This window comes from Enhydra lutris, unplaced genomic scaffold (genome assembly GCF_002288905.1).
Source record: "Enhydra lutris kenyoni isolate GAN:26980312 unplaced genomic scaffold, ASM228890v2 scaffoldscaffold6, whole genome shotgun sequence".
In the NCBI taxonomy this organism is placed as follows: Eukaryota; Metazoa; Chordata; class Mammalia; order Carnivora; family Mustelidae; genus Enhydra; species Enhydra lutris.
In genome coordinates, this window is record NW_019154090.1 from 27848148 (window position 1) to 27858535 (window position 10388).

The 10388-nt window shown below is 51.5% G+C and overlaps 1 protein-coding gene across 1 annotated transcript; it reads right to left on the minus strand.

The window, feature by feature from the left end:
- On the minus strand, nucleotides 1-8212 carry LOC111141763 (syndecan binding protein 2). Its single transcript, XM_022494566.1, has 8 exons — nucleotides 8159-8212; nucleotides 7444-7498; nucleotides 6616-6720; nucleotides 2079-2233; nucleotides 1339-1514; nucleotides 1090-1261; nucleotides 286-377; nucleotides 1-55 (listed from the first exon to the last, which is right to left on the minus strand). The coding sequence occupies exons 1-8, from the start codon at nucleotides 8210-8212 to the stop codon at nucleotides 1-3; spliced, it is 864 nt and encodes a 287-aa protein (XP_022350274.1).
- Between the last annotated feature and the right edge of the window lie 2176 nt (nucleotides 8213-10388).

A 10388-nucleotide genomic window follows, 5' to 3' on the forward strand; every position in this document is an offset into this window, starting at 1 on the left:
TCAGACGGCTGGAATCGAGTGGTCCATGGTGTGGTGCAGCAGGGTGGGGGACAACCTAGATACAGCAACAGGGACAGTCGCCAAAACTGGCAGGAGGTGCCCCTCCTCCCAGCCAGCCCGGGCATCCCCCACAGGGCCTTCATTTCCATTTCTAAGACTCTCAGGGCTCACACTGGGAGCCATCAGCCTCGGGGAAGGGAGGACGCTGAGCCCAGTGTGCGCCCTCCTGGCTCTGTTGGGGGGAGGTGGGGAGGTGAGGGGGAAGCAGGAGGGGGACAGCCTTACTTTTTGACCATGTGCTCGTAGATCACGGTGGGGATGACGGTCAAGGTGACAACATTCCCGGCCATGGCCAGAATCTCTGTGACCTCTTTGTCCTGGGGAGGAGGTGAGTGAGCAGTCACCCTGCGGCCAGGGGTGACTCTGAGGCCCCTCGGCGGGGGGGGGGGGGGGGGGGCAGGAGGGGGGTCAGCAAGGCCCTGGCTAAAGGACCCTGCTGCCATCAGGTGGGGGTCCCAGGCAAACACCAAAGGAGAAGACTTGTTTGAGCAAGAATGTAAGGCCCCTGACCAGGTCAGGTCTCTGCAGTAAAGATGAGCACGCTCCCCACCCACAAAGGCCAGTGTGTGGGAGTCAGTCACACGCAGGCTCTGGCCCCAAAGCACAAGAAAAGTTACCCTGCTGTGGGGGCCGTCAGGTGCACGACCCAGCCACTGGTCTAAAATCTTCTTACTATGGGGAATGTGAGCCAGTATCATCGGGGAGGGAGGAGGGAGGAGGGAGGTATCTGCGCAGCCAGCAGCCCCCTCCCCAGGCACCCTGTCCTGGCAGTGCTCACCCTCACCCCCACCCCACTGCTCCTCTGACCCCACCGCTCCTCTGGCTGCCAGGCAATAGCTTGTATTTACTGAGCATTTCCCATGGGCTTGGCCCTGTGCTCAGAGCTCTACCTCCCTCATCTTAGAGAACTCTCACAGCAACTGGAGGAGGAGGGACCTCAGGCTTGGAGAGGGACAGCAGCGCACCCGCAGGCACGAACCTTCCCTCCATGCAGCCAGCTCTCAGCCCCTGCAGCTCCCACTGGCCTACCTTCAGCCCAACGACGTTCTGCCCGTTCACCTCACACAGGGCGTGGTTGGTGAGGAGCCCGTTGTGGGCCGCCGAACTCCCTTTGACCACAGAGACCACCTTTCCCTTCTTGAGGACAAAGCCAATGTGGCCCATGCTGTCCTTGTGCATGGTGACAGTCCGCTGGAAGGGCCTGGTGGGAAGAGACAGTGAGCTGGGCCAGGGACGTGGCTGGAGGCAGAGAGGGAGGCTGGGGGCCTGGCTACCCACCTGTCCCGAACGACCATGATGATCTTCTCGGCCGACGCCCTCTTCAGCACCCGGTGGGCTCTGTCCGTGCTCCACCCGGCACAGTCACGCCCGTCAACCTGCAGGATCTGATCCCCGAAGCGTAGCCCCACGAGAGACGCAGGGCTGTGGGCCTTCACCAGCAGCACAAAGAGCCCCTGGAGGAGGAAGGACCCTGACGTCAGCTGTGCAGCCCACTCTGAGCCCAGGCCCCTCCTGCCGCTGTTCTCCTGATGGTCTAGGAGCTACAGCTCTGTGCAGGCAGGACAGGGGTTACCCCTTTTGCCTGGGGAGGAAATGTTCCAGGCCACATAGCCAGGGAGCAGTTGAGTCAGGCTTTCAACTCTAGCTGGAGGCTACACCCCTAGTCCCTGGACTGCCTAGCTTCTTACGATGGCATTAGCACCCCTGGCTTCCCCTGTCTACAGACAGCTGCCTGGAACCCAGAATCTTCTGATGGAGGGGAGAGGGGAAGGAGCAGTAGGAACCCAGAAGGGAGTAGGTGGAGGGTCCCTGCTGCTAGAACCCAGCACCAGCCCTGAGGCATTGGGGGATGGAGGTTGAGAGGAGGAACCTGAGCCTGAGGTTTGGTAGGCCTCGGCTCCCCTGCCTGCTCTGCACCTTCCTTACTGTGGACTAGGCCCACTTTGCCCCCTCCCAGACTGGTGGCGGATGCATGGGGGGGATGCCCCCACCTCTCCTGCCCAACCCCCCAGCCCTACCTGGTCAATGGCCTTCAGCCGCAGCCCTGTCTTGCCATGCTCGTCCTTGCACAGGTGGATCTCACGTACCCCAGGCTTGATCTCCGCACGCCGTGTGCCAAGGCTGTTCCCAGACAGTGGTGCCACCAGCTGGCCCGGTGAGGGGCCAGAGCTCACTGTCTGCAGACACCAGGGTGGGGTTAGCTGGCCTCTGGGGCCTCATCAGGATGGAGAAAGAAGAATGTAGTCCCTGGGCCCTATCCCATCCCCAAACAATACTCTTCTCTGCAGTGGTTGCTAGGGGACATGACTCCATGAAGCCACTAGGGGGCATCAAAGTCTGTGCTGCCCCTGAAAAACGGCCAGGAAAATGAGGACAGAGAGAGGATGGGTATACGGAAAAGGGACCCTCATTTTGCAAGGCACATTGGGATCAGGAGAAGACCATTTTAAAATCCAACTAAAAATACAACAAAATTTTTCAGCAAATGGGGAGCAATCAGGGGGAAAAAGGACTTGATTTTTGCCTTGAAAAAAAAAAAATGTTAGCAAGAAGTATAAAAATGAATGCCTTCCCCCCGCCTAAAGCCCAGAACAAGTCAGGATGTCACTCTCACCACTACTATTAAATACGGTACTGGAATAACTAGCCAGAGCAATATGGCACGAAAAGGAAATAAAAGGCATATGGATTGGAAAAGAAATATTTGAAGATGATGTGATAATCTAACAGGAAATTCCGACGAATCTATAAACTCCTAAAACTATTAAGTGAGTTCAGCAAGGTCACAGGATACAAGATCAATACACAAAAACCAACTGTACTTTTTATACACTAACAGCATGCACATGGAAACTGAAATTAAAAGTACACTACCAACTATAATCACTCAAAAATAAAAAATAAGAGTAGGTCTAAAAAACCATATGTAGGAATTGTATACTGAAAACAAAAACCAAAAAATGACTGATAAAAGATATCAAAGAAGATCTAAATAAATGGAAAGGTATTTTCTATTCATGGATTAGAAAAACATAGTGAAGCCCTCAACTGTCCTCAAACTGATATGAAGATTAAATGTAGGGGAGACTGGGTGGTTCAGTAGGTTAAGCCTCTACCTTTGGCTTAGGTCATGATCTCAGGGTCCTGGGATCGAGCCCCACATCGGGCTCCCTGCTCAGGAGGGAGCCTGCTTTCCCCTCTCTCTCTGTCTGCCTCTCTGCCGCTTGTGATCTCTGTCTGTCAAATAAATAAATAAAATATTTTTAAAAAATAAAAAATAAAATAAAAGATTAAATGCAATTTCTATCAAAATCTTCACAAGATGTTTTGTAGATGTAGGCAAGGTTACTGTAAACTTTATATGAAAAGACAAAGAAACTAGACTAACTAAAGCTATTTTTTGACAAAAAGAATAAAGCAGGAGGAATCACTCCACCAAATTTAAAGACTTATTATTTAGCTACAGTTTGGTAACAGTGGGGAGACAGACACATGGATCAATGGAATAGGACAAAGACTCCAAAAGTAGCCTCACAAAAGTAGGGCCAACTGCTTTTTAATAGAAGTACCAGAGTAGTTCGATGGAAAAGAAATAGTCTTTTTGACTAAGGGCATGGGAGCAGTTGAACATCCACAGATAAAAATATGAAACTTGACCTAAGCTTCACCCTATGCAAAAATTAACTTAAACTTCATCACAAATTTTTTTTTCAAATTTTATTTATTTACTTGACAGAGCAAGAGAGAGAGAGAGCAAAAGCAGGGGGAGCGGCAGGCAGAAGGAGAAGCAGGTACCCTGCTGAGCAGGGAGCCCAATGCGGGACTCAATCCCAGAACCCTGGGATCACGACCTGAGCCAAAGGCAGACGCTTAACTGAGCCACCCAGGCACCCCTCATCATAAATGTAAATGTAAAACCTGGGGTGCCTGCATGGCTCAGTCAGTTAAACATGTGACTCTGTTTTGACTCAGGTCATGATCTCAGGGTCCTGGAATCAAGACCTGCAACGGGGTTGGCTGGAGATTCTCTCCCTCTCCCTCTGTTCTCCCTCTCCTTGCTCTGTCTCTCTCTCTCTAAAATAAATAAAATCTTTCAAAAAACGTAAAACATAGAACTATAATGGTTTTAGATGAAAATAAGAGAGAAAATCTTCAGGATCTGAGGCTTGGTGTAAACGTCTTTAGACAGGCCAGCAAAGCTCCATCCACAAAAGAAAAAGATCCATGAATTGAACCTCATCACAACTAAAAATTTTGCTCATACTTGGGATAAAATTTTTACAAGCAACTTATCTAAGGACTCTAGAGTAAAGAACTCTAAAAACTTGACTTAAGGGGCTCTGGGTGGCTTAGTCATTAAGCATCTGCCTTCAGCTCAGGTCATGATCCCAGGGTCCTGGAATCGAGTCCCACATCAGGCTCCCTGCTCAGCGGGAAGCCTGCTTCTCCTTCTCCAGCTCCCCCTGCTTGTGTTCCCTCTCTCTGTCATAAATAAATAAAATCTTAAAAAAAACAAACTTTTTTTCCCAAAAAACTATCCATTGAGAAAATGAACAAAACGTATGAAGAGCATTTTACTGAGGAGAATTTACAGCTGGCAAACAGCACATGACAGGACGCTGAGCATCACCAGCCACTGGGGAAATGCAGACTCAGCCCGTGAAGAGACATCACTCCGCACCCATCACAATGGCAAACGTTAAAGAGAAGCTGGCAAGGATGGGGAGGAACTGGAGCTGCAGGTGTTGCGGCAGGAAAATAACATGGTAGAGCCACTCTTAAAAGAGTTTGCCAGTATCTTTTAAAAATTTAAAACATGCATTTATCTTACAACCTAGCAACTGCACTCCTGGACATTTATCCCGGAGAAATGAAAACTTACGTCGGTACAAAAAAACTATACACAAAGACCCATAATAACTTAGTTTGTAATGGCCCCAAACTGGAAACAACTAAAATGACCCTCAATGGGTTAAACAAACCTCTGTACATCCATACCACGGAATATTAATAACACAATGGGATGAGCTAGGGGAGGGGGTGGGAGGTGGGGAGAACAGGTGAGGGGGACTAAGCACACATGTGCCTCGATGAGCTCCGGGTGATGTATGCATGCGTGGACCACTGCATTGTATTGAACTAACATTACACTGTAGTTAACTATACTGCAATTAAAATAAAATGAAACAAAAATAAACAAATAACAAATAAATATAGAAAATGGGGAGCTACTAATATAGTGAACAATCTGGAAAAAATTCAAGGGCATTATGCTGAGCGAAGAAAGCCCATCTGAAAACACTATATGATCCCATGTAGGTAACATTCGGGAACACAACAGCGGAGGCAGAAGACAGGCTAGTGGTGGCCAGGGGGTTAGGGAAGGTCAGGGGGAGAGGGTGCACGTGATCACGAGGGACCAGCCAGAGGGAGACCTCTGTGGTGACGAAATTATCCGTGCCTTGGTTGCACTGGTACCTACGTGGGTCTATCTTTGCAAAGACAAAGTGACACAGAACTACAGACACTCACTGGACCAACGCAAAATACCCGCTTTCCTTATCCTACAGTTACGCCGCCACTTCCCCCATAAGCCCTGGGAAAGCTGGGTGAGGATACAGTCTTCTGTACTCTTCTCTGTACTATCTTTGCGACTTCCCATGAATCTATGATTATTTAAAAATAAAAAGTTAAGCATAACATTTTTAATTATAAAAATGAATTCATCTGTCATGTTTTTATCAGTATTTAGGTGAAAGGCACTCATGTCCTCATTATTGGAACAAGGGATTCAGTCAAAGGCTTCTGAGTGAGGTATATAACACATGACTTTCTTGGCTTCTTGTCTGTATTTCACAGCATGACTATGGGGGGGGGGTCACTGTGGAGCAGCACCCCAGGGCCCCACACGTCCCTATCCTGGTTGACTTTCTCCTGTGAGCCCCTCATTGGCCCATGGCTGAGGCAGTTCTCATCCTCACCCGCCTCACTTCATGAGACCCTGCAGCTGGGTTCTGCCACCGATGTTCACCCGCGTGGGGACAGGATGGCCAACCAGCCCACTGACCCACGGCCCAAGGAGATGCTGGAGGCAGGGGGTTTGAGTGGGGATGGGAGCTCTAAACGAACATCTTTTCAGGAGGGAACATTTCTTTTGCTCCCCTGAACTCTGGAGAGCCGGAGTCAAGCAAGCACGGTTGTTTCACCCGGGGATCAGAGCTGGGTGGCAAGTTGCTCCCTGCCTCGGCTCTGCCGTCCATGCAACAGTTGTCAAGGCATGGGCAGCTCCTTCGTTAGAAGCCTCCAGGCTTAGGTCGGGTTTAACGCTTTCCCTTCGCTGCCTGAAGCCAGAGGCCAAAGAGCAGGCAGGGTCCTCCGTGGCCCAAGTCTGCAGGAAACCCCAGCCCTTTTAATGATGGCTCAAAATGAAAAGCGCCGTCAAGAAACAGCCCAGACATGCTGGGGAAGAGGAGAGTCCGGTCTGTTCATATGTCAACACCAAGAGGGAGGGGGAGTTGGCACATGCTATGCCCACATTAGGCAAGAGAAAAATACCTACGGTAGCACCTTCTGGAATCTGAAGCAGGTTCTGCTGGACTTCTTGGCTGGAGAGGGAAAGACCCATGTAATTTTCCAATTCTGCCAGGCTTGGGTACAAAACTGACAGGAAGGGAATGGAAGGGAGAGGAAAGGTGTTATTCAGGGGTGTGACCTTGGCCACACCTGCCTGGCTCCCATGTGCTCACTCATCTGTATCAGGAAACAGGGCCTGGGGGTGTTGTTTACTCCTGAGAATGCAAGGGAACCCTCGCTGGTGATGGGGGTTCTCTCTTCAGAAGGGCTGAGGGGCAGGGGTCTCCCCAGGAGCAGCCTGGGACACAGAATCCCTCCTGTGCCACTTTGGTGTTCAACGCCACAGACTTTATTTGGCACCAGGCAGACACCTGAGACCAAGCCCAGGGCCGGTGCTGGGGTCATGAGGCCCTGGCTCCTAGGAAATCCAGGGGCTGGGGGGCTGCAGGGGCTGTAGGAGGCCGGTGTCTGCCCCAGGGCGGCTCCCAGGAAACTGCATGGCAAGGAGGGAAAGAGTGGGTCTGAGGTCAAGTTAGCTGCCACAGGACCTGAATCCAGACTGCCACCAGCAACTCGAGGGACCATCACAAACATGTTGGTTTCCTCACTTGGGCTCAGAAGGTCGCTCCAGATCAGCGGACTTAGTGCTCTTACTAAGCCAGTTTTCTCAGGGTGCCTCTCAAAGGGTTCTGCTAAGGGTAAAATGTTCGGGAAGCCCACAGCACAGGGGCAGGCAAGAGACAGTGCTTGGAAGTGGCCACAAGAGGTCACTATCTGTCAGGAGCACCCCACCCCCGCTGGCTCACTCACCTGAAGACTGGGAGACTGGCAGGGCAGGCATCCTGGATGCAGGTCTGGCCTGGGCCTGGGGAGTGGTGGGGAGCGCTGGTCAGCTGTGCCCAGGAGCCCCAGAACCCTTGGAGCCTGGGGCTCCCTGAGGCTGGGAGTCAGGGCCTTAGTTATGCTGGCGGGCCTAAGGTGGGGTATCCATGAACACTGGAGGTGTAAATGTGGTTTCTGTACATGTCCCCGTTTCTGGGGAAGGTTCTCCCCGTAGCCTACGACCCACCAAATGTCATGACCCACTTACTACCTGAGGCAGCCAGAACACTGAGGCCTACCTCCCAGTGAAATTCTCGGTCAAAAAGTCCCAAATTCTCAAAATCCACTGGAACCACAGGTGGATGGAAGGAAGGAGGAGCTTCTGGGGATGAGCAGGCCAAAGGCCATGCCCATGGGACTTACTCTGGAAGCCTGTCTACAGTGGAGTCTACCTGCACTGGGATGGAGGAAGTGCTAGGACGCGCGAGAGGCCCGTCTGCAGCTGTTTGGGCTTCACCATTCCTGCTCTAACTCCACTGCCTTAGCCTCTGGACGTCTGTCCACCAGCAGGTCCTGCAGGGGTGACCTGCATGCCCAGGGACCCAGCACCCAGCACCTTCCAAGACAAGCCTCCCTTACTTACCCTGGGGCAACCCAAAGGCCCCACGAGGGGACCTAGGCTCACACACGCCTAGTGGCTTACCTGAATAGCTTGGTCCATCTTCAGGTCCTCCAGAGATGGGTATAGGGTGGACATGGCGCCTCCTTGGAACACCTACAGGGCACAGAGGGTGAGGAGGGGTGAGGGGTGAGAGGAAGTGTGGATGTCTCCCTCCCCCCACCATGTGTGCCACTCAGGACTCTTGGGATGAGAAAGAAATCAGGAAGGTATCCTTTGCATTTTGGAGATGGGGGAGTGGAGTTTGAACCCAAGTCTGATTTATTCCCAAGCCCATCATCTCCACCCTTGCAAAATTCCATCCCATCTGTTCAGCTGACTCTGGGCTTTAGACCATGGACCCAGGGGACCACCCAGGACACGCTGGCCGGGAAGAGCAGAGCTAGGGATCAAGTCCTTCCTTGCCATGTTTCAAAGGCCAGATGGAGGGATGCCTGGGTGGCTCAGCTGATTAAGTGTCTGCCTTTGGCTCAGATCATGATCCCAGGGTCCTGGGACTGAGTCCCTCGTCAGGCTCCCTGCTTAGCCATGGGGGGTGGGGGGAGGGGTGCTGCTTCTCCCTCTGCCTGCTGCTCCCCGTGCTTGTGCTCTCTCTCTCTCTCAAATAAGTAAAATCTTAAAATTTTTTTTCAAAGTTCAAACAGGCTTAAAAGTTCTGGTCACTCAAGACCCAAATCCAGCAGGTTCATAGTGAGCATCTGCTGCATACCCGGCCTTTGTTAGGGGTGTGTCCAGCATCATCCCCCAACTACACAGAAGTCAGTCCGGTGTTAAGTAGGTGGGGTCTTCATTACAACAGAGAAGCAGCAGGACATTTAGAACCCCTCCCCCAGCTCCCACACCCCTGTTCACTTCTGGGTATTTGAGCTCCTACTGTATACCGCCCATTTCCAGCCTTGATCTTAACCTAGGCTTCCACTCTTCTTGCAAAGCTCTGGTCTTGTTAAATTCCTTGTCTTAGGTTTTGCATGTAGTCCACTAATTTGAAAGTATGAAGTATTCTGCAAGGTCAAATAAAACCTGTCTGCATCTGGCCTGTGAGCCACCAGTTCCAATCTCTGGAGGAATCAGAAGTCTGTGCGGGCCACCTTAGGGAAAGTGAGCTAGACACTGAGAGCAGAGGGGAGCCCCTGGGGGCTCTAAGGATGGGTAAGACATCGCAGGCTCCCGCAGAAGGGCTTATTGGCTGCCATCTGGAGAACAAGAGAGGAGGCAAGACCCTTTGGAGGATGTTGTAGTGCCTGGGGAGGGGTGGGAAGATGATGGAAGTCTGCACACAGCGTGGGGGCTAGGGGTGGGATGTGGGTGAGGAAGAACTTGATAGCAAGTTAGAAGGAATGGTGTACATGGGTAGAGGGGTGGTATCAAGGCAGCAGGTGCAGAGGAAAGAGAAGGAACAGTGATGGATAAGGATGACCTTAGCCCCTGTGGGCCACTCAGGGGGGATACCCAGAGGATCTGTACCGGGGCAGGGCTGGAGTCCCATCACCCCTAGTGCAGTCCAGTCAGTTCCCTGTGACCACCCTAGGGACCCCTTTATTGTGTACACCTGCTCTGATGTCCTTCCACCTTCCCAGGATGGAAACAAGGACCAGAGTTCCCAATGTATTTCACTCACCTCTCAGTCTTGTTTTTTGTTTTCTCAAATTTGAATTAGTGCCAGTATTTTAAAGCCTGGGAATAAAAAAAATTCTTCACTTCTAACTTGTATTGAAAAAAAGTCAAAATATTTGGCACTGCAAGAGCAGGAATCATGCACAGCGACACCCAGTCCAGGCTGAGCTGCAGCCAGTCTCTTCGATGGGGCTGCCTGTGCTTTCCTGGTTCCAAAGTACCTGGCCAGAAACTTACATCACCTGCTTGGCTCCCGGAAGCAGGCAGCTCCAGATCCTTGCCCTAGTCTGGTCTTTGCGGAAAAATTATCACTTCAAGGGGCACCTGGGTGGCTCAGTGGGTTAAAGCCTCTGCCTTCAGCTCAGGTCATGATCTCAGGGTCCTGGGATCGAGCCCTGCGTCGGGCTCTCTGCTCAGCGGGAAGTCTGCTTCCCTCTCTCTCTGCCTGCCTCTCTGCCTACTTGTGGTCTCTGTCTGTCAAATAAATTTAAAAAAAAATCTTAAAAAAAAAAAATTATCACCTCAAGAGGGCAGAGGTTGTCCCAGGGGGAGAGGGAGACTGGCTCTGACTTCCTTTAGACCAGCAGGGAGAGTAGACCTCTTTCTTTGCCTGTGACTTTCCCCACTGTGCACACATTCT

Excerpts from the sequence above, each read along its gene's own strand:
- LOC111141763 (XM_022494566.1), bottom strand. The coding sequence starts at position 8,212 with ATGTCCACCCTATACCCATCTCTGGAGGACCTGAAGATGGACCAAGCT. Across the intron at positions 6,721-7,443 it reads GCCAGTCTCCCAGTCTTCAG|TTTTGTACCCAAGCCTGGCA; the intron begins GTGAGTGAGCCA and ends CCTTCCTGTCAG. Across the intron at positions 56-285 it reads TACGAGCACATGGTCAAAAA|GTTGTCCCCCACCCTGCTGC; the intron begins GTAAGGCTGTCC and ends TGCTGTATCTAG.